This window comes from Macaca mulatta, chromosome 7 (assembly GCF_049350105.2).
Source record: "Macaca mulatta isolate MMU2019108-1 chromosome 7, T2T-MMU8v2.0, whole genome shotgun sequence".
Taxonomy (NCBI): Eukaryota; Metazoa; Chordata; class Mammalia; order Primates; family Cercopithecidae; genus Macaca; species Macaca mulatta.
In genome coordinates, this window is record NC_133412.1 from 9324655 (window position 1) to 9346081 (window position 21427).

Sequence of the window (21427 nt, forward strand, 5' to 3'; positions counted from 1 at the left end):
AACTGGGATTTGGGACTGTTTTAGGACTAGAATGCTTTGGAACGATGATCTTCAAAGGTCGTATTTCTGGGATTCCATGGGCCTCCTGTTAAGGAGCTGGTTGCCTCTGCCCAGCCAGCTTCTTCCCGGCCAAGGCACGAGCCTCCCTCAGCCTCGTCGGCACCTGGGCCACTCCTGCTCCCTGTGCCGAGGGCTGTGCAGTCAGAGCTGGAAGAGGGCCTAAGCCCCGCCACATTCCCTCCCACCAGTGCCCCCCAAAGTGTGTGAGCATCCCTGAGGGGCCCTGGAAGCACCTCTACCTTGACCCGGCTGACGGCCTCCTGCGCTTGCATCATTCTGATGTTTTTGGAAGGGTTCCGTTCTGACAGCAGCTGGGTGGACCCCAGGTAATTGGCAGCAAAGATGATCCCATCGATGAGGTCTTCTGGTTCACAGGGCCCTGGAACTGAAGGAGGGCACAGAGTCAGAGTCTTCCTAGAGGAGAAGTCCCCTGAACAAAGGGCTTGCATGCCTGGCCATAGCACAAGGAACACGGCAGCCAGGATGCAAAACAGAAGGGCCCAACCATCGCGATCTGCAGCCAGCCACGGGCGGCCGGTCTCTTCCCTCACTGGCCCGTGCTGCAAATAACCGCACAAAATCAACGCGTGGGCCAGAAAACTCTGCACAAACGGTGTCAGGAGGACAATGCCAGGATTCCAGATGACTGTCACTCAAGGTGACAATCACAGGCTGCAAATCCAGAAGGTGTCACATCCCAAACACGACAGCACTTTCCATGCTTTGCCCGCAGCCCCGGAACTCATGCTGGTGACCTGACTGTGCCCTGGGCTTCTTGGCCGGTCCCTGTGCATCTGTCCCACGAGGCTCTTGCCTGTCTGTAGCCTCTCAGGACGTCCGTGTAGCTCCTCACACCCATCACACCGCAGGCCCAGGCTTGGCAGCATCATGCTTGTTCCATCTGCTGCCCCTAGACCATCGTGGCCCAACAAACCTTCCCGCCAGCCACAATGGAAGGTTCTATCTCTGCAGTGCCCAAACACAGGAGCCACTACCCACATGAGGCTTTGAGCATTGGCACTGTGGCTCCTGCAGCTGAGGGACCGGACCGTTTTCTTGTATGTAATTTTAATTAATTGAAATACAAAGAGCCACATGTTAGAGCCATATCCAGCCGACCCCCAAGTCCTGCCCACGTTGCCCACAAACCAATCTTGAGTGGCTCCTATGCCAGACAGCAGGGCTCCAGCTAGGGGTGGACAAACCTCTCCTGTAAAGGGCGAGACGGTATGTGTTTTAGGCTTTGTGGTCTCCGTGGCAACCATTCACCATTGTACCTGAGGTTCAAAGGCAGCCGGAGACAATATATAACAGAGGAGGTGTGGCTGTGTGCCAAGAGAATTTTATATGCAAAATCAGGGGGACAGGAGGATTTGCCACTGGGGCGGCAGTCAGCCGACCTCTGAGCTATCCTAGACCATGGCTGGGTTGTCCTCTCAGACCCATTTTGGCCACGTCACCTGCCTTATCCCTCCTGACTGCCCACCTCCTGGCCAGAGCCCTTTTCGTCAGGGATTTTGACCCTGGCTTCCTGGCTCCCCTCCTGCTCCAGCTGGCCCCACCCTGAGTCCCTCCAGCATTATGGACCCAGCCATCCTGCGCTTCCCCAGCCCTCGCTGCCAGCAGCCTCCTAACCTCTTCCCTCCCTCAGCCAGCTGATCCCTGGTCTCACCTCTAACCCATTCCGTTGTTAAAATCATCGACTGGCCCAGTTTGGGTGCCGCCATCCACCACCTCAACAACATCTGCCCAGTATCCGCAGCTCCCTGACCCCAGTCCTGTGTATCTGCCCCCAGGAGTTCAGCAAATCTCCAACCTGTTTTCTCTGGACCTGAGGCTGGAAAAAGCTGCCCAAGAGGGCAAATGAGTGCTATGGTAAATGTATTGCAAATTCCTGACCCCAAATGCCCCCAGACACCCTCACAACTCTCATCTGTCTCTCTGGGAAGCTCAGCCTCTTCTGTGCAAGAGCTATTCCAGACTCCTCCACTGCCTCAAACTCCTGGCTGCCCCTCCCTCGCCTGCTCAGACAGACCAGGTGGGGAGCTTTGCCTCGGTGCTCAGCCCACTTGGCCCTGCTTTCCTGGGCAGTAGCGGGTCTGCGTGCCCCTGGGGTCAGAGGATCACCTGTGTTCCCAGCTGTGTCTCCTCACAGGACCGCTCTATCCCTCCCCTGTGCACCTGAGTCCTGTCAATGGCGTCCTCCCACGGCTTTTAAATATCCTCCAGTCACCCCTTGCTCTGGAGCCGATAAACCTTCCAGCTGGGCAGGGTTGCAGGCACCAATGTGGGGGACTGCGGGATTCAGGGGTGGCACCAGGGGAGGAACCCCTGCCCACCTGTCCCTCAGAGGGTTCACTGGGGCCTGTCACCAGGGGAATCAGAGGCAGCCCCACAGAGAGAACAGGATCCAGCTATCCCAATGCAGCACCCCCACCCTACCCTGAGGCTTCTTCAGAGTGAAGGATGCACGTCTGCCTGGCTGGGGGGCTTGGACAGCATGTATGACAGCCTTGGCTGCCACAGGCTCGCCAGACATCCCCTGTGCTCCCTTTTATGGCATCCGGCTGTGGGGCTGGGAAGGCTCCTGGCGCCTGTGGCAGGCCCGTTTCTACTACCTCACACCACCTTGCCATCCCCAGTGAGCATGGCTCAACAGGCACCCCCCAGTGAAGCCCCAGCCTCCCAGCGGCGCCCAATGCAGTGGCTCTCACTGACCACAAGATGGCGTCACTTTGTTCTGCAGGAAAGCGCTGGTTCTTCCAGGCGCCCCAGGTACCCCAGCCTCACAGCCCCAGCAGGTGACCAGGGCCTTGGGCAAGTGTCCTTATGTCCTCTGTGGTGGGGGCTGCCTGGCACCCTGTTGGCCCCAGGCCCTGGGGAGGCTGGGAGGCCAGCCTTCCCTTTGGAATCTGACTCCTACCTTCCCAGGCACTGCCCCCGGCTTCTCCCTCGCCAGCCCCCAGGGTGGCCCTGGTCAGCGCACCAGACCCTTCCAAGGTTCACATTTCCATGTCGACCCATGTCCTCGAGTAGATTTAGGGAAGACTGGCCTCGTCTCCCCCTGAAGTGAGCATCACCAGCTCTGGGGCCCATCTGGGCACAGGCTCCTGAGGGTGAAGGGTACCCCATCCCAGGCAGGGGGTCACCGCTGGCACCCAGGATGCCTGCTTCCAGGACGAGGCCAGTGAAGCACTCAAGGGCCTTGCTGCAGCTCCAGCCACCACCCACCTCTGCGTGGGGGCCTTCCACGCCTGCCTCGCTCTTCTGTTCAGTGGGAAACAGTCGAGCCCACGGTGGCCCGAGCCTCCTGCCTCCCACTCACGTGCATCATGGGAGGAGAACCCAGACCCAGAGAAGAGTCCAATGGGGGCGGCACAGTGCAGGGCGTATATCACATTCACAGGCACGGCTCTCGACATCCGCAGGAAACGCAGAACCCAAATCCAACAGCTTCACTAGAAAATGAAAGCAGCTAGCCCCACATGTTTGGGTAGAAACTGCTGTGATTTTGCTCAAGTCTTGCACTGACCCTAAGCTGAGACCACCAGAGGGAGACAAAATGACAAGAAAATAAAGATACAGGTTTAAGGATCTTGTCTCCCCAGAGAGTGATTTCTCCTTTTCACACTGTATATCTCACTCACATAGGTGTATGCACAGTGTATCTGCACAGTCTGGAGAAGAATAAGGTGCTCCAGGTTCTCCCCTGCCAGAAGAAGCCTCTGTTTGAAACACCGCTAAGGAAAACCCTAGGCCCTCTGGACAGGGAAGGGGACGGGAGTTCCACAGCTTCAAGCCTGAGGGTCTCCACTCCTGCCACCTTTGGAGAAAATTACCCTGAACATGGGTGGTGGACAGAGGCTTCTAAGGCACCAGTGTGGCCCCAGGGGGTCTCATTAGCTCCAACACTTGTCCCCGCATCTCCTGGGGGTCTGGGAGGGGATGGCTGAGTGGAGCTGGATCACAGGTGTACGTGGGAGTGTGGGGGTGCCTCCACAAGGCTCGCTGCTCTCTGCAAAGGCAGGGAGTCTTGGAGTGCAGCCCTCACGTCCAACACACCAGACCTCTGTGCAACAATGGTACAGTTCCACCCAGTCCTCTACCACCCCAAGACCTCAGTGCAACAATGGTACAGTTCCACCCAGTCCTCAACCACCAACCTCTGTGCAACAATGGTACAGTTCCACCCAGTCCTCTACCACCCCAGGAACTCTGTGCAACAATGGTACAGTTCCACCCAGTCCTCAACCACCCCAGGACCTCTGTGCAACAACGGTACAGTTCCACCCAGTCCTCAACCACCCCAAGACCTCTGTGAAACAACGGTACAGTTCCACCCATTCCTCAACCACCCCAAGACCTCTGTGCAACAATGGTACAGTTCCACCCAGTCCTCAACCACCCCAAGACCTCTGTGCAACAATGGTACAGTTCCACCCAGTCCTCTACCACCCCAGGACCTCTGTGCAACAATGGTACAGTTCCACCCAGTCCCTAACCACCAGTGACCTCTGTGCAACAATGGTACAGTTCCACCCGGTCCTCAACCACCAACCTCTGTGCAACAATGGTACAGTTCCACCCAGTCCTTAACCACCAACCTCTGTGCAACAATGGTACAGTTCCACCCAGTCCTCAACCACCCCAAGACCTCTGTGCAACAATGGTACAGTTCCACCCAGTCCTCAACCACCGACCTCTGTGCAACAATGGTACAGTTCCACCCAGTCCTCAACCACCAACCTCTGTGCAACAATGGTACAGTTCCACCCAGTCCTTAACCACCAACCTCTGTGCAACAATGGTACAGTTCCACCCAGTCCTCAACCACCCCAAGACCTCTGTGCAACAATGGTACAGTTCCACCCAGTCCTCAACCACCGACCTCTGTGCAACAATGGTACAGTTCCACCCAGTCCTCAACCACCGACCTCTGTGCAACAATGGTACAGTTCCACCCAGTCCTCAACCACCGACCTCTGTGCAACAATGGTACAGTTCCACCCAGTCCTCAACCACCGACCTCTGTGCAACAATGGTACAGTTCCACCCAGTCCTCAACCACCGACCTCTGTACAACAATGGTACAGTTCCACCCAGTCCTCAACCACCCCAGGACCTCTGTGCAACAATGGTACAGTTCCACCCGGTCCTCGACCACCCCGTGACCTCTGTGCAACAGTGGTACAGTTCCACCCAGTCCTCTACCACCCCAAGACCTCTGTGCAACAATGGTACAGTTCCACCCGGTCCTCAACCACCGACCTCTGTGCAACAATGGTACAGTTCCACCCAGTCCTCAACCACCCCAGGACCTCTGTGCAACAACGGTACAGTTCCACCCAGTCCTCAACAACCCCAAGACCTCTGTGCAACAACGGTACAGTTCCACCCAGTTCTCAACCACCCCAAGACCTCTGTGCAACAATGGTACAGTTCCACCCAGTCCTCAACCACCCCAGGACCTCTGTGCAACAATGGTACACTTCCACCCAGTCCCTAACCACCCCGTGACCTCTGTGCAACAATGGTACAGTTCCACCCGGTCCTCAACCACCAACCTCTGTGCAACAATAGTACAGTTCCACCCAGTCCTCAACCACCCCAAGACCTCTGTGCAACAATGGTACAGTTCCACCCAGTCCTCAACCACCAACCTCTGTGCAACAATGGTACAGTTCCACCCAGTCCTCAACCACCACCTGACCTCTGTGCAACAATGGTACAGTTCCACCCAGTCCTCAACCACCAACCTCTGTGCAACAATGGTACAGTTCCACCCGGTCCTCAACCACCCCAAGACCTCTGTGCAACAATGGTCCAGTTCCACCCAGTCCTCAACCACCGACCTCTGTGCAACAATGGTACAGTTCCACCCGGTCCTCAACCACCCCGTGACCTCTGTGCAACAATGGTACAGTTCCACCCGGTCCTCAACCACCCCGTGACCTCTGTGCAACAATGGTACAGTTCCACCCAGTCCCTAACCACCCCGTGACCTCTGTGCAACAATGGTATAGTTCCACCCGGTCCTCAACCACCAACCCCTGTGCAACAATGGTACAGTTCCACCCAGTCCTCAACCACCCCAAGACCTCTGTGCAACAATGGTCCAGTTCCACCCAGTCCTCAACCACTGACCTCTGTGCAACAATGGTACAGTTCCACCCAGTCCTCAACCACCGACCTCTGTGCAACAATGGTACAGTTCCACCCAGTCCTCTACCACCCCAGGACCTCTGTGCAACAATGGTACAGTTCCACCCAGTCCTCAACCACCCCAAGACCTCTGTGCAACAATGGTACAGTTCCACCCAGTCCTCAACCACCAACCTCTGTGCAACAATGGTACAGTTCCACCCAGTCCTCAACCACCCCAGGACCTCTGTGCAACAATGGTACAGTTCCACCCAGTCCTCAACCACTAACCTCTGTGCAACAATGGTACAGTTCCACCCAGTCCTCAACCACTGACCTCTGTGCAACAATGGTACAGTTCCACCCGGTCCTCAACCACCGACCTCTGTGCAACAATGGTACAGTTCCACCCAGTCCTCAACCACCCCAGGACCTCTTTGAAACAACGGTACAGTTCCACCCAGTCCTCAACCACCCCAGGAACTCTGTGCAACAATGGTACAGTTCCACCTGATCCTCAACACCCCAGGACCTCTGTGCAACAATGGTACAGTTCCACCCGGTCCTCAACCACCGACCTCTGTGCAACAATGGTACAGTTCCACCCGGTCCTCAACCACCGACCTCTGTGCAACAATGGTACAGTTCCACCCCGTCCTCAACCACCCCAGGACCTCTTTGAAACAACGGTGCAGTTCCACCCAGTCCTCAACCACCCCAGGAACTCTGTGCAACAATGGTACAGTTCCACCCGATCCTCAACACCCCAGGACCTCTGTGCAACAATGGTACAGTTCCACCCGGTCCTCAACCACCGGCCTCTGTGCAACAATGGTACAGTTCCACCCGGTCCTCAACCACCGACCTCTGTACAACAATGGTACAGTTCCACCCGGTCCTCAACCACCGACCTCTGTGCAACAATGGTACAGTTCCACCCGGTCCTCAACCACCGACCTCTGTGCAACAATGGTACAGTTCCACCCAGTCCTCAACCACCCCAGGACCTCTGTGCAACAACGGTACTGTTCCACCCAGTCCTCAACCACCCCAAGACCTCTGTGCAACAATGGTACAGTTCCACCCAGTCCTCTACCACCCCAGGACCTCTGTGCAACAATGGTACAGTTCCACCCGGTCCTCAACCACCGACCTCTGTGCAACAATGGTACAGTTCCACCCGATCCTCAACCACCAACCTCTGTGCAACAATGGTACAGTTCCACCCAGTCCTCAACCACCCCAGGACCTCTGTGCAACAACGGTACTGTTCCACCCAGTCCTCAACCACCCCAAGACCTCTGTGCAACAATGGTACAGTTCCACCCAGTCCTCTACCACCCCAGGACCTCTGTGCAACAATGGTACAGTTCCACCCGGTCCTCAACCACCGACCTCTGTGCAACAATGGTACAGTTCCACCCGATCCTCAACCACCGACCTCTGTGCAACAATCGTACAGTTCCACCCGGTCCTCAACCACCGACCTCTGTGCAACAATGGTACAGTTCCACCCGGTCCTCAACCACCGATCTCTGTGCAACAATGGTACAGTTCCAGCCGGTCCTCAACCACCCCAGGACCTCTGTGCAACAATGGTACAGTTCCACCCAGTCCTCAACCACCCCAGGACCTCTGTGCAACAATGGTACAGTTCCACCCAGTCCTCAATCACCAACCTCTGTGCAACAATGGTACAGTTCCACCCAGTCCTCAACCACCCCAGGACCTCTGTGCAACAATGGTACAGTTCCAGCCGGTCCTCATCCACCCCATGAACCGATCTCAGGGTCCCCATTTCACAAATAAGGACCATCTAAGTGGGTCATGGCTGCGCCCAACTTCATTGTCATGAGTTCAGGGGCTCAGCATTTCTGAACCCACTGTGTGAAGACCGGTATCAAGACAGAAACATGGAGCTCACAGGCTACACAGTGAGGCTGACAGCAGTCCCACAGCCACAGAACAAATGCATCAGGATGGGCCGTGGCGAATGCTGGGAAGGGAGGCTATGGCCCTGGGAAGGAAGGGACGGGGGAGCCTGCTCTGGTGAGGAATTTGGGGGTGGCTGCCATTTAAGCTTGAGGTCTGGAGGAGGAGAAGGAATCAACAAGCCACAGGCAAAAGGAGGAGAAAGCTTTCCAGGCTGAGGCGGGAGCAGGTGAAAGGCCCTAGGGTGCAGAGACAATGGCACCTTAGAAGAGCTATAGGATATCTGGACTGGAAGCCCAGGGGGTGGGCCAGCAGCTGAGACAAGTCCAGGGTAGGGGGAAGCGCTGGCCAGATGTGAGGACCCTGGAGCCACGGGTGACAGGCCATAAGGACTGTCACTCCAGGGTATCCATCAGGGAAGTGGCCCAACTACTCCTTTAGAAATGAACTCTGGCAGAGGGGCAGGCAGCAGAGAGGAAGAAGGGAGAGCAGCTGAGGGGCTACTGTCGCCATCCCGGCACGTGAGTGGCAATGATGGTGTGGACCAGGGTGATGATGGAGATGGAGAAACAGCAACAGATGGGGATTTAGGGGTCCGTCAACAGGACGGGAAGTTGGACTGGAGTCTGAAAGAGGATGAGGAGGCTAGACAATGGTTGCACAGCTCGATGGAGAGACCTGCCCCTCACTGAGAAGGGGTGCCTGGGAGAGGACTGAGCTTGGGTTGGGGACTCCAGGCAAGTTTACTGGCAGGAGCCTGGATGCTCAGTAAGTGGCTGGACTCAGGAGTCCTGGTTAGAAAACAGGTTTGGGAATGAACCATCTGCAGGTGCCAAGTGAAGCTGCAGGCACGGATGAGTCTGCAAGGGAATGTCATGGGCAAGGGGGCAGGATGCAGCCCCAGGACTCTGCTCTGCTAAATACCAGGAAAAGAAGGGGCTTAGAAAGGGAGACCTGCCCGCCTGCGCCCATGCTAGCAGGAGGTCAACTACAAGGAGACCTCGTGTATTGGGCACAGTATCAAGGAAGTCAGCTGTGACCTCAAAGAGCTGTTTCAGAAAAGGCGGGGCCGGAGCCAGAGAGGGGCTGAGAGGTGCAGGGGAGGTGCAGGCGAGGTGCAGGCAACGAGGCGGCCACTCCCAGATTCCTGTTGTGAAGGAAAAGGGGCAGGTAGCGCGGGGGGTGTGGATAGATGCAGGGTGGGGCAGATGTGGTCAAAAGCCAGTGGAGGGGCGAGTGATAGGGACAGGAGACAAACGACATCGGATCGTGTGCGGTTCCAAAGTGCAGATGGGACCTGGCCTCAACTGGCAGGAGGGGCTGCAGTTGTAATGGGGCAGGACAGGACTGGGAGAGGCGAGCCACCAGATCAGCAGGAGAGCCTGCCCCTGGAGTGCCCCCTGGGTCTGGACTGGGGAGAGGAGGCAGGAGTGGGTGAGCATCACAGTCGTGTAACTGGCATCTCAAGTGAGACCTGCTGCCGCCGAGCTAAGGTGTGGCCTCCAGACCCGACTCTCCGCTACTGCCAGGGCCTGTGCTTCAAGAAGCCCCCACAGAAGGTGACCCTATAAGGCTGATATGAAAGAGAAGACACCATTTGAAAACCACACCTATGGACATTCACCAGGGAGAGGCCACACCTGGGCCTGCGGCACAGGCTTTGTCACTGATAAAAGAGATTTGGGGGTTCCACGGTGTTGAACTTGAGACTCCCAGTGAACAAGAGTAAGTCACTGGCTGATAGGAGGAAGACAAGCCACAACAGAGAGTCAGGGAAGGAAGGTCAAAGCCAAGCTCAAGACGATGCAGAGTTGCCCAAGACAGATCCTAACCCTTGCAGCTGGGAGGATGACTTCCCAGAAAAAGCATAATAAATAATTTGTTTTTAATGGCAAAAACAGGAAAAAGCATATGCATAGGCGCTTCACTGCAGCAGCACTATCTGTAATAGCAAAACCCTGGAAACCGCCCAAATGCTCCTGAATAGGAGACATCTATCCGCACAGTAGAGTCCTACAGAATATCCTCTCCATGCTGTGAACAGCACAGAGCTGTGGCATCACCGCCAGGGTTTAGTGTGAAGTGAAGAAAGCAAGATGGACATGCAGGGCTCTACTCCACTACCATTTACCTAAGAAAGGGGAAGATATGCTTACAATAAAAATAGGTAAAATGCTCAAAATGGTCACCTACACAAAGGAAGAAACTGGGAGGTGGGGGGACAAATAGGGGAAGAAACTGACCTCTCTGCATACACCCTATGTTGTTTATTTGAATTTCATACCATGTAAGTATTTTATATAATTACAAAACAAAATTAAATGGAAAAAGCAAATTCCAAATAAGAGAAAAATGAAATAAATGAATCTAAAAGTGTATCCAGTTGTGATCTATTCCAAAATATTTTAAAACACAGTCGTCTGACTGTACATCCCTTGTGGGATGTATTCTAAAGACAAAAGTAAATGCAAATAAATTGTAATCTGTATCTACAATCATGTGTCCTTGGCAGTGTTGGTATTGTTATTCTGAGACTGTTGTAAGGTTAACGGAATAAAACCAATGCAAAATTATGCCGGTGTCCTTGAGAACAGGAATTTGGGGCACAGGAAAAAGAAACTACAAATGTTAGAACCTATAAACCTGACAAAGTATCATTAGGAATCATGACGTTATTTTATCTTAAAAAAATATGCTGTGTATTAGTTATTGTTGGCTGCATAACAAATAACTCGGGAATTTAGTGGCTTAAAACAACAACCATGGATTCTCTGAGAGTTTCTGTGGATCGGGAATCTGGGTGTGGCTTAGCTGGGTGACTGTGGCTCAGGACCTCTCATGTGTCACAGGCAGCGAGGTACTGAGTGGTGCTGCAGCCATCTGAACACCTGAAGAGGGGTCACCCACTTCCAAGTTCTCTTACCAGGCCATTGGCCAGAGACATCAGTCCTGTGCCACGTGGGCCTCTGGATGGGGTAACTGCCAACCACACCAGGCCAGCTTGGTTCCTTCAGAGGGAACAAGTAAGAGAGAACAAGAAAGGGCAAGTTGAGAGAGAAGCCACATCTCTTTGTAACCTGATCTAGGAAGCCATATCCCATCACTTCTGCCAGATTCTATTCAATACAAGCTGTCAATAGGTCCATCCCCCACACGAGGGGAGGGCAGGACTCACGGCCATGAACACCAGGAGGCGGGGGCCCCTGGGGGCCATTTAGGAGGCTGCCTTCCACACAGACATATACACTCTCACCAAATCTACAGCAATGAGCAACCGTACTACCCAGATTACAGTCTCTAAATGTTATTCCACAGGGCTCCTCGGAGAAAGAACCAACTGGCCAGACCTGGGGCAAGAAATATTTAAGATGATTCTGGAATACACGAGAAAGGAAGGAAACAATCAAAGACTACTGGGTTTACATTGATAGGACTCAGAAAACAACCTAAAGAAGCTCCTATTGGCCATAGAAAACTTGAGCACCAATAAGCATGGTAACAACACAGAAAACACACCAACTGTGCTAACAACATCATACACAACCTCACCGGTTGTCTTCTAAAAGCTGTTGGGGAAACTCATTAATTTTTTTTTTTTTTTTTTTTTTTTTTTTTTTTTGAGATGGAGTCTTGCTCTGTCACCCAGGCTGGAGTGCAGTGGCACGATTTCAGCTCACTGCAAGCTCTGCCTCCCAGGTTCACGCCATTCTCCTGTCTCAGCCTCCCAAGCAGCTGGGATGACAGGTGCCCGCCACCATGCCTGGCTAATTTTTTATTTTTAGTAGAGACAGGGTTTCACCATGTTAGCCAGGATGGTCTCGAACTCCTGACCTCGTGATCTGCTCATCTCGGCCTCCCAAAGTGCTGGGATTACAGGCGTGACCCACTGCGCCTGGACAGCTCATTAATTTTTAAATTTTTCAGTAAAGAGAAGAAATCAAACATTTAATCTGCTTTTCTTATAAGAACCATATTCAGGGTAACCAAATACTTGAGGGAAAGTTTCTCTACATAGAATTCCAGCTAACTAATGAAGAAGAAATGATGAAATTAGAACACTACCATTTGGCAACTTCTAATCAATTACTAGATCTAGACAATGATCATCAATGGTTGCTAATATCACCAAAAAAGAGATGACCAGATATCATGTGCCTCCCAACAGAACGACACAGTAATATGTATGAAAGATTTTGCCCAAACAACCAAACTGAATCTGATCAAGCCTCTATGTCTAAAAACAACCACTATTTTACAGGACACAGAGAATAGAGGAACACATTAAACAGCACCATGAAGATGCAATCAGCAAAATCCACACTGCAAGAAACGCTACAGGATAAATGACAGATTCTTCCACAATAACACCAACAAAAATTTGTAAGACAGAAAAAAGAGATGGATGGACCACCTATAAGAGACGTAAGAGAATTATGAAATGCATTGACCAATCTCAATCGATAGATTTTGTTTGGATCCCCATTCAAACAGCGCCTTTAAACTGGGAAAATGCAAACACAAACGAATATTTAACGGTATAAACAAATATTAACTTTATTTTAGTTGTGATAACGGCATTGAAATTATCTTTTAAAACAGAATTTCTATATTTTAGAGACACAATATGAAATATTTAAAGAGGCTATGATGTAAGATCTGAGATTTGCTTTAGAATAATCTGGGAAAGAGTCAGGGTATAGATTAAATACCTAGCCATGAATGGGTAAATACTGAAGCTATTTTTTCATATGCTTGATATTTTTATGAGAAAATTAAAAGTACAGATCTTTCAAAAAGGTGTTGTTTTTAGGAAGCCATATCCTACTATTATGTAAAATTGTTACTGCTGTTCTACCCAATCTGATTAGGCAATAAGAAGTAATAGAAAACAAGAAAGGAAGCGGCAAAAATCATTCTTGTTTGCAGATGGTATGATTGCATGCCAGGAAAAGCTCAAGAAAACAACTAAAAATCTAGTTTTAAAAAATAAGAGAATTCACTAAGGCAATGGTTTCAAATTTAATGCATAAAAATCGATAGCTTTCTTTGTACCTATAAACAGCAACATGTTGAAAAATAATGAAATGAAAGTCGGCATTTAGAAAAACAATAAAACGGATAAAACGACAAGCAGCAGACAAGATATGTGTTGAATTTTTATGAAAAACTTTATTGATGAAAATAAATGAGCTTGAATAAATGGAAAGATAAATCCTTTGCTGCCTAGAAAGACTATGTTGTAAAGCTGACATTTTTTCCCCTAAATGGACAGACTTTAAGCATGCCTAATAAAAATACCAGTAAGAGTTTATAGTGGGCCGGGTGCGGTGGCTCACGCCTGTAATCCCGTGGGCAGATCACCTGAAGTCAGGAGTTCGAGACCAGCCTGACCAACATGGTGAAACCCTGTCTCTACTAAAAATACAAAAATTAGTCAGGCGTGGTGGTGCACCCCTGTAATCCCAGCTACTCAGGAGGCTGAGACAGGAGAATCGCTTGAACCCAGAAGGCGAAGGTTGCAGTGAGCCAAGATCGCACCATTGCACTCCAGCCTGGGCGACACAGTGAGACTCTGTCTCAAAACAAAACAAAACAAAACAAACAAAAGAGTTTGCAGTGAATAACTAGACAAGCTGGTTTTAATGCTCCTGTGGAAAAATAAAAGTGCAAAAATATCCAGGAAAAAAATCTGAAATGGAATGATGATGGCAAGGTCTGAAAGTAGCCCTACCAGGTAATAAAATGCACCATAAATCCCCAGTAAATAAAGCAGCCTGGGTCTGGAACCTGAATGGACCATCCCTGTAACACATCCAGAAACAGACCGAGACCCACGTGATGATTTGAGTATGGTAAAGGCAGCATTTCAAACCTGCAAGGGAAAGATTCCTTGGATAGCTCTGGCATAACTGGCTAGCTATTGGGACAAAATGCCTAAAATGTAACTTTTCCTGTATCCATACACCAAGATAAATTCCAGATAAATCAATTATTTAAATAATTTAAAATAATATCAAAGTTCTGGAAGACAGCTTTTTATTTATTTGTTTGTTTATTTTTTGAGATGGTGTCTCACTCTATTGCCCAGGCTGGAGCACAGTGGGACAATCTCAGCTCATTGCAACCTCTGCCTCCCAGATTCAAGCAATTTTCCTGATTCAGCCTCTCAAGTAGCTGGGATTACAGGCACGCGCTGCTGCGCCCAGCTTATTTTTTGTACTGTTAGTAGAGATGGAGTTTCGCCATGTTGCCCAAGCTGGTCTTGAACTCCTGACCTCAGGTGGCCTGCCCACCTCCCAAAGTGCTGGGATTACAGGCATGAGCCACTGCGCCCGGCCGACAACTTTATGTTTAAAAATAATCTTAGGAGTGTGATGGTCACACTAACCCCAAAAACTCAGTAGGCTCAAAGGAAAAAGACTGATATATTTGACTAAATGACATGTTTAGCAAAGTAAAAAGCATACCAAAAAAAAGAAGAAAAGAATGGTAAGCTGGGGTAAACTTTTACAATACAAACCAAAGGATTCATTTCCTTTATATGTAAAGAATAACACAAATCAAGAATAATAAGAAACACCCAAATTCTCAATTGCCAGGGGCTGAGGGGTGGGGGAAATGGGGAGATATTGGTCAAATGGTACAAACTTTCAGTTATGAGATGAGTAAATTGTGGGGATCTAGTGTGTAGCACAATGTCTGTAGTTAATAATCCTGTATTGTATACTAGTAATCTGTTAAGACAATCGATCTGAAGTGTTCCCACCACACACACGAAAAGGTAGCTATGTGAAGTGATGGCTATGTTAATGCACTTGACTGTGGTAATCATTTCACCATGTAACTTATATCAATATATTACACTGTATGACTTAAACATACAAAACTTACTTGTCAATTATACACCAACAAAGCTGGGGGTGAAAATCTAACAGAGGAATGAGCACAGGAAACAAATTGGCAGTGCATTGAAAAGAAAAACCACTTATGAACATATGAAATAGTGTTTGGCTTCACTTATTATGAAACACACGTGAAATTAACAAGACACCTCTTTGTAGGTATCGGCCTGGAGCTTATATCAAACAGCTGGTCATGCAGCGTTGGCGACAGTGTGGGAACCTCATACACCAACTCTCATACATAACCGAAAGCAGGGTACACTGACCCCCTTGGGAAGGCATTCTGCCCGGGTCTATCAGAGTTGGTATGCTCCTGGCCTGTACCCCTGCCATAGCCAGGAACTGCCTCTATAAAAGAACCCACACCCAAACACAAAGGCATAGCCACAAGGCTGTTCATTGCTGCACTGACTGGAAATCTCCTAACAATCGGTCCAAGGGGGCTGGTTAATAGCCCACCCCACATCCACTAAACCAATCCTGTGCTGCCACTTAAATAATCAGATGGACCTATTGCTGTTTCCAAGATATAGCAAGAAATGAAAAAGCTAAGTACAGATCCATGTGGTCAGTGCAATGTCTATTTAAGGAAAACGGCCTATGGATAAGCTGATAAGGGTCTAAGAAATTCACAAGAAATTTAAGTGGCTTCCACTATACAGAAGGACTAGGGATCTGGGATGTACAGGCAGAACAAGAGGTACCGTGGGGATTTCTCATTATTAACTCTTGCAGCTCTTGGTCTGACACAAGCACTATTCTGAGAAATCTTTAACTACTTCTACTAGTGAATAGAAGTTCGTATTTTAAAACATGACTAATCCCTGTTCCTGCTGACTGCATGTAGTACTGGAGAAACATGATCTTGTTTGTAAAACAAGGAAGGTCATCTGGGTTGTCATAACCCCTCTCTGGAATGCACCACCTCCCTTCTGGTCCCACAGGGTGACCCTCCTCCTGTCCATCCCCCACCCAAATACGCCAAAGAGGAGGAGGTGGGAGATGTCTTCACTTTAAAAGTCTTATCTAAACAGGTTCACCCCAATTGCCTTTTTTTTTTTGAGATGGAGTCTTGCTCTGTCACCCAGGCTGGAGTGCAGGGGTGCAATCTCAGCTCTCAAGCTCCTCCTTCCGGGTTCACGCCATTCTTCTGCCTCAGCCTCCCAAGCAGCTGGGACTACAGGCGCCCGCCACCACGCCTGGCTAATTTTTTGTATTTTTAGTAGAGACGGGGTTTCACCGTGTTAGCCGGGACGATCTCGATCTCCTGACTTCGTGATCCGCCCGCCTCGGCCTCCCAAAGTGCTGGGATTACAGGCGTGAGCCACTGCGCCCAGCCCCAATTGCCTTTTAAGAGCAAACTAAGTCGCAGATCCCATCTGCCCACTGTATGAAACCAGCAAAGCGGCTTTACCACTGTGAGGACCCCTGAGAGAAGGAAGGGGTGATAGGTGAGCTCAGCTCCAGGTCTCGGGAATGTAATTTCTATGCCTTCCACATGAGCCGCATGGAGCTGGAGAAGTTGATGAGCTACAGACAGGCTGTAAAGGACCCCAGGACTCTGAGGCCTGGCAGCATTTTGGCATGAGTCTCAAGATGCTGGTGGGGTGGTGGGTTTCAAAACATCCTCTTTGAGCTTTGGTTGTTAGATTAGGAGAACAAAGTACAAAAAGCAAAGTAAGATTTACCAGTCTTTGTTATTTTGTACTGAAGCTGCCACTGTTAGGCCCCATTGCTTGGGACTAGCACCAGCCTTTTGGTTTTAATGAGCAAATGTTTACCTTTACAGAAAAGCTGGTTGTTCACATATACTCATCCAGAGGCAGTGACCCTCTGAGCAGCTTGGGCTAGAGCTGCTGCCAGCCACTACATCCTGCAGGAGGGGACATCCTGAGGGTGGCTTTCAGATTCCTCCCCACGGGAGAGGCAGTGCATCCCCTGCGCAATCCGTACTTTCACAAGGTTTTCTCTGCAGTGCTAACCTGCCCAGTCTGAGAGAGTCGCTAGACCCCGAGCGCTTTCCACAGACAGTGATCGTGGCAGGCCCTTCCTCACGATGCCTCTGCTGAGAGAAGGCTGTGATCCTGAGACTGACAGGGGCCAGCAGCTCTGGCATCTGGAACGTTCCCCCCTCCACTGAACTCTCTGACACTTGCATGGTAGGTCTTCTCTAAGTGAAGGCTCTTCCTCACCCACTCAGTGCTGAGGGTCGCCAGGAAGCGCAGTGTGAAGGTGATGAGTTCAGATTCCAGACTGGTTTGAATCCTGGCTCTGCCACTTGCTACCTGGTGACCTTCGGCCCAGGATTCACTCTCCCTGAGCTGTGGATACAGGGATTGTTGAGTTGATATACTTAAAACACTTAGATCTGGGCCTGGCTCAAAGCAAGTGCCTGATAGGTCTTACCAATCCCTGGTATACGAAGGCATAGTGGGTAGGGAGGAATCAGCTCGGCTAAGAGTTTATGTGTCAAGCACCAAGACTTGGGTCCAAGTCCAGGCTTTGTCCCCCACACAGCCACGGGACCGCACACAAGTGACTGCAGCCTCACTGTGCATCAGTTTTCTAACCTATAGGATGGGGGAAAGTACTTACTGCTCATGTGGTGGTTGACCAGGCGACATGAAATAGAGAGATGCCACACAGCACAGGCAGTGGGACGCCAAGCTCCAACGAGGGTTCAGATGGTATCATTTTGTTACTATTATTTTATTTCTCATTATCAATAATTATCTGATACGAAATAAGGCATAAGCTGAGACCAAATACTCATGAATCCTCCAGGAACATTTCCCTCCAGGGCAATTTCTCAGACACAAATGGGGTGGAGGAGCTGTTCCTCCCTTACAGAGAGGCTTCCCAGGAACTCACACGCTCAGCCTCAGCACCGGATGCGCCAGGAGGCTGGAAGGGCCCGCAGCGGGATGGGGGTGGTGGCAGGCACCCAGGGCTGATTCCAGACCTGCCCTGCCTTCATGAAAGGCCCAGGATTCGATTGTCTGGCCCACATTAACATCTGAGAGGCTGGTCATGTGACACAGCTCTGGCCACAAAGAAATAAGCAGTGTGCTGAAGAGGCGTCTGGGTCTGTTAAGTAAGGTTCAACGAGCTATTCAGAGGCACGCAGTGTCCTAGGGCTCAGCTAGACACAGGGCTGTCTACTTCAGGGTAATAAGGCAGATGTCAGTTTGCCTCCTGGACTCTCCGGTGGGAGTGCGCGCTGCACCCACACAGCTAGTCTCATGGGCCCCTGGATGGGTCAGCTGCAAAGGTACAAAACTCCCGCCAAGAAGGGCACGTGGAACCCATCTGGTCTCAGAGTCTTATGCTCCCAGCAGCCAGTATCTCTCACAATCACTCCATGGGTGGGGCATAGCTTCCAGGGTCACCCTCTAGAGACATCCCCAGTCACAAAAGTTACCACTGTGGGAAGCTCAAAGCCCTGGATGCCCCGTCCCCCAAGCATTAGAATTTTTCCATCTAGATACAGTTTATCAAAAAGAGTCACCTCACCATAAGCAATGTTGCCTGGAGACATAGCTGACACGCTGCCTTTCAGGTTACCCAGGCACACTACGAAAGGGAACAGACGGTCTGATTCTCATGCAGAGAAGTTATCACCTCTTAACCCACAGAAAACCTTTGCTTCCCTAATGTCAAGGGGAGGACGTCCAGCTGGTGTGGACTTCAGCCCTTCTCCTTTCGTCTTCCTGCCTAGAAGCAGCAGCAACGGCTGGGGCTGCTCACACACTGTGTGACGATGAGGTGACAAGCCTGAAGAGGAGGTCAAGAGACGCAGCAGTGCCGATCCTTACGTCACTGAGCCATTGAACCGGCGGCCTCTTGCCTCTGGACCTTTTTTTTTTTTTTTTTGAGACAGTCTTGCTCTGTCTTCCAGGCTGGAGTGCAGTGGCACAATCTTGGCCCACTGCAACCTCCACCTCCCGGGTTCAAGTGATTCTCCTGCCTCAGCCTCCCAAGTAGCTGGGACTACAGGCACACATCACCATGCCTGGCTAATTTCTGTATTTTTAGTAGAGATGGGGTTTCACCATATTGGTCAGGCCGGTCTTGAACTCTTGACCTTTTGATCCACCCACCTCTGCCTCCCAAAGTGCTGGGATTACAGGCATGAGCCACCACGCCCAGCCCTGGACTTCTTTATGTAAGACACACTCCTCCTATTTGTGCAAGCTAATGTTAGGTGGGGATTTTGATACTTGTACCCAAATGCATTCAAACTGATAAAGGTGTTTAATTTGGAGAAGCTTTTCCCAAATTCATTATATTCTAGGGTTCTGCATCACCATTATGATGATCTCTCCCTGTAGCTGAGTAAGATTTTTGGCCCATAAAGGCCTCACTGAATATAAATGCTGTAAAGGATGTTCTTTTGCTTAATTTTTCTATATTTTCATAACAATCAAAGGGCTTCTCTCCTACAGAAGAAACTATAAATTCAGGTTTTCCACATTGGTTCCAGTTGGTCACAGCAGTTTTAGCCCGTCTGAATTGGTTTAAGGCATCCGGCCTTGTTTGGATTTGCTTTGGAACAGTCTGAGTGGTGCAGGGAACCAAGTCTTCTGGGATGCCAGGAGCTAGAGTCAGAGGTACCCCAGGCATCCCTCACAATCCCACTCCCTGCAGATATGAGATTGGTTCAAGGGCCGGGGAATTTAATGTCTAAATCACCTCCTAGTGTGAGAGTTCTGTCCAGATGACACCATGATACACCGAAAAGTGAGCTTGTTGGATCCATGAGACCCTGCCTCACCGGAGCAGTGTGACTGGCAATCCCACCCCGGCTTCCGCCCGCCAAGGAAAATGGCACAGTGATGTAGTGCATTCTCCCTGCTCATCAGGGGCCAGCTCCTACACATCAGGAACCCAATCAAACCCTACGAACGGGAATGCGGGGAGTGTGGTCTCTTCCAGGAATCATCATAACCTGCTGTGGCCTGAAGAAAACCAGTATGAGCCCGTTTGAACCAGATAAAATGTACCTAAAACCACATGTAAACTGCTGGGCAAAACCCATCTGAGCCTATCTGAATTGGTCAAAATGGAACCAAGTCTATCTGAATTGTGTGATATTAATTCTGATGGTTTAAAACAGATTTTCACCCAATCTGGGCAGCATTAAGCCAGTTATAACAGTCGAAATTGATTTGAGCCAGTTAATCCAGTTTCAACCAACTGGAACTGGTTTAGCCTGGTTCAAACTAGTCCTCTAAAGGCAAATTTGGGGGCTTCAGTTCCCCAGGCTTTAGTTGTTTGCTAAAAAAAGAAAAGCAGTATGGGAAGGGCTGAAAGTCATTTATTTCTGAAGACTAATTTACCTTGCTCCCATAAATATTTGTAAGAATTAATTACCAGCTTATTGAAAGAATTAATGAAATTCACATTGTTTATTATAACGCATTAGCAGGGGCAGGAAACATCCTCCTGGCCAAGAGAGAAATTCTACTGAAAAAGCCCTTTCCTCTGAGGTTGGAGCACTAGAAACAAACCCAGGGGATCTCCTACAGGAGCCCCACAAGGTCTCCGGATGCTCAGCTCCATCAAAGCCAGGCAGGTGTGCTCCCCATCCCCAAGAGTGACACAGAACATATTGACCAGTTTCATTCTTTATCGAATGTTGAAATGCACTATTAACCCCCTCAAAAAGGGTGGAACGGTAAAGAAAAACAAAGGATCTTAAAAAAAAAAAAAAAGCCTGAATTTGAATGCCACCCTCATCAGAAGTGTTAGCTATAACCAACTGCTTATAAAGACACATCTCAATCTATTCAGTCATCAGTGTTGTCTGTGATGCAATTACCAAGGGCGTAATTAAAGGAGACAGTCTACCTTTCCTTGTATCAAAGCAGGCAGATCAGCTGGACCTCCCCTCCCCACTAAGTGGGTCTACACAGTGTTCAAACAGCCAATGGCCAAGCACCTTGCTGGTAGGTAGGCACCCTTTGTAAACAAGCTTTGCAGGCAAATGCCGAAAGTAAAAGCATCATTTGTTTTGAAGTAAAATGCAACTGCCCCTTGAGAGATAAAATTAAAAGTCACTTACCAGCCACAAAACTTGGAAATGATGCCACCTTCTTTGTCTGTTAGGAAAAATGGAAAAATAAAACACATATCAATTGTAAGTAGGTAGCCCCCAAGGTGAAGGCTAAGCAGGGCTGTGATATGTGTCATAATGAGAAAAGCAAACCCCGCCATGAGTGACGGTGTTCCCAAGATGATATCTTATGTATGCTGATGCTCCATACAGCAAACCAGTCTGCTGCAGGCAACGTGATGTTGGGGAGTGGCCCAAAAGCCCATCGTCTAAAACTTAGGGACCCTCAGACTAGCCTATCTTGACTAGAAGGGAGTCTAGAGACCATCCAACACAA

General features: G+C 50.1%; 1 protein-coding gene across 6 annotated transcripts in view; it reads right to left on the bottom strand.

Moving 5' to 3' along the window:
- The window catches only part of APBA2 (amyloid beta precursor protein binding family A member 2), a 237419-nt gene that overhangs the window by 24849 nt on the left and 191143 nt on the right, over window positions 1-21427 (bottom strand). For all 6 annotated transcript variants that reach the window (XM_077939046.1, XM_015141738.3, XM_077939043.1 and 3 more), the window contains 2 exons: window positions 21100-21136; window positions 300-445 (listed from right to left, as the gene is read on the bottom strand). In XM_077939046.1, the coding sequence (XP_077795172.1) occupies window positions 300-445; window positions 21100-21136 (183 nt within the window). The remainder of the gene's footprint in view (window positions 1-299; window positions 446-21099; window positions 21137-21427) is intronic.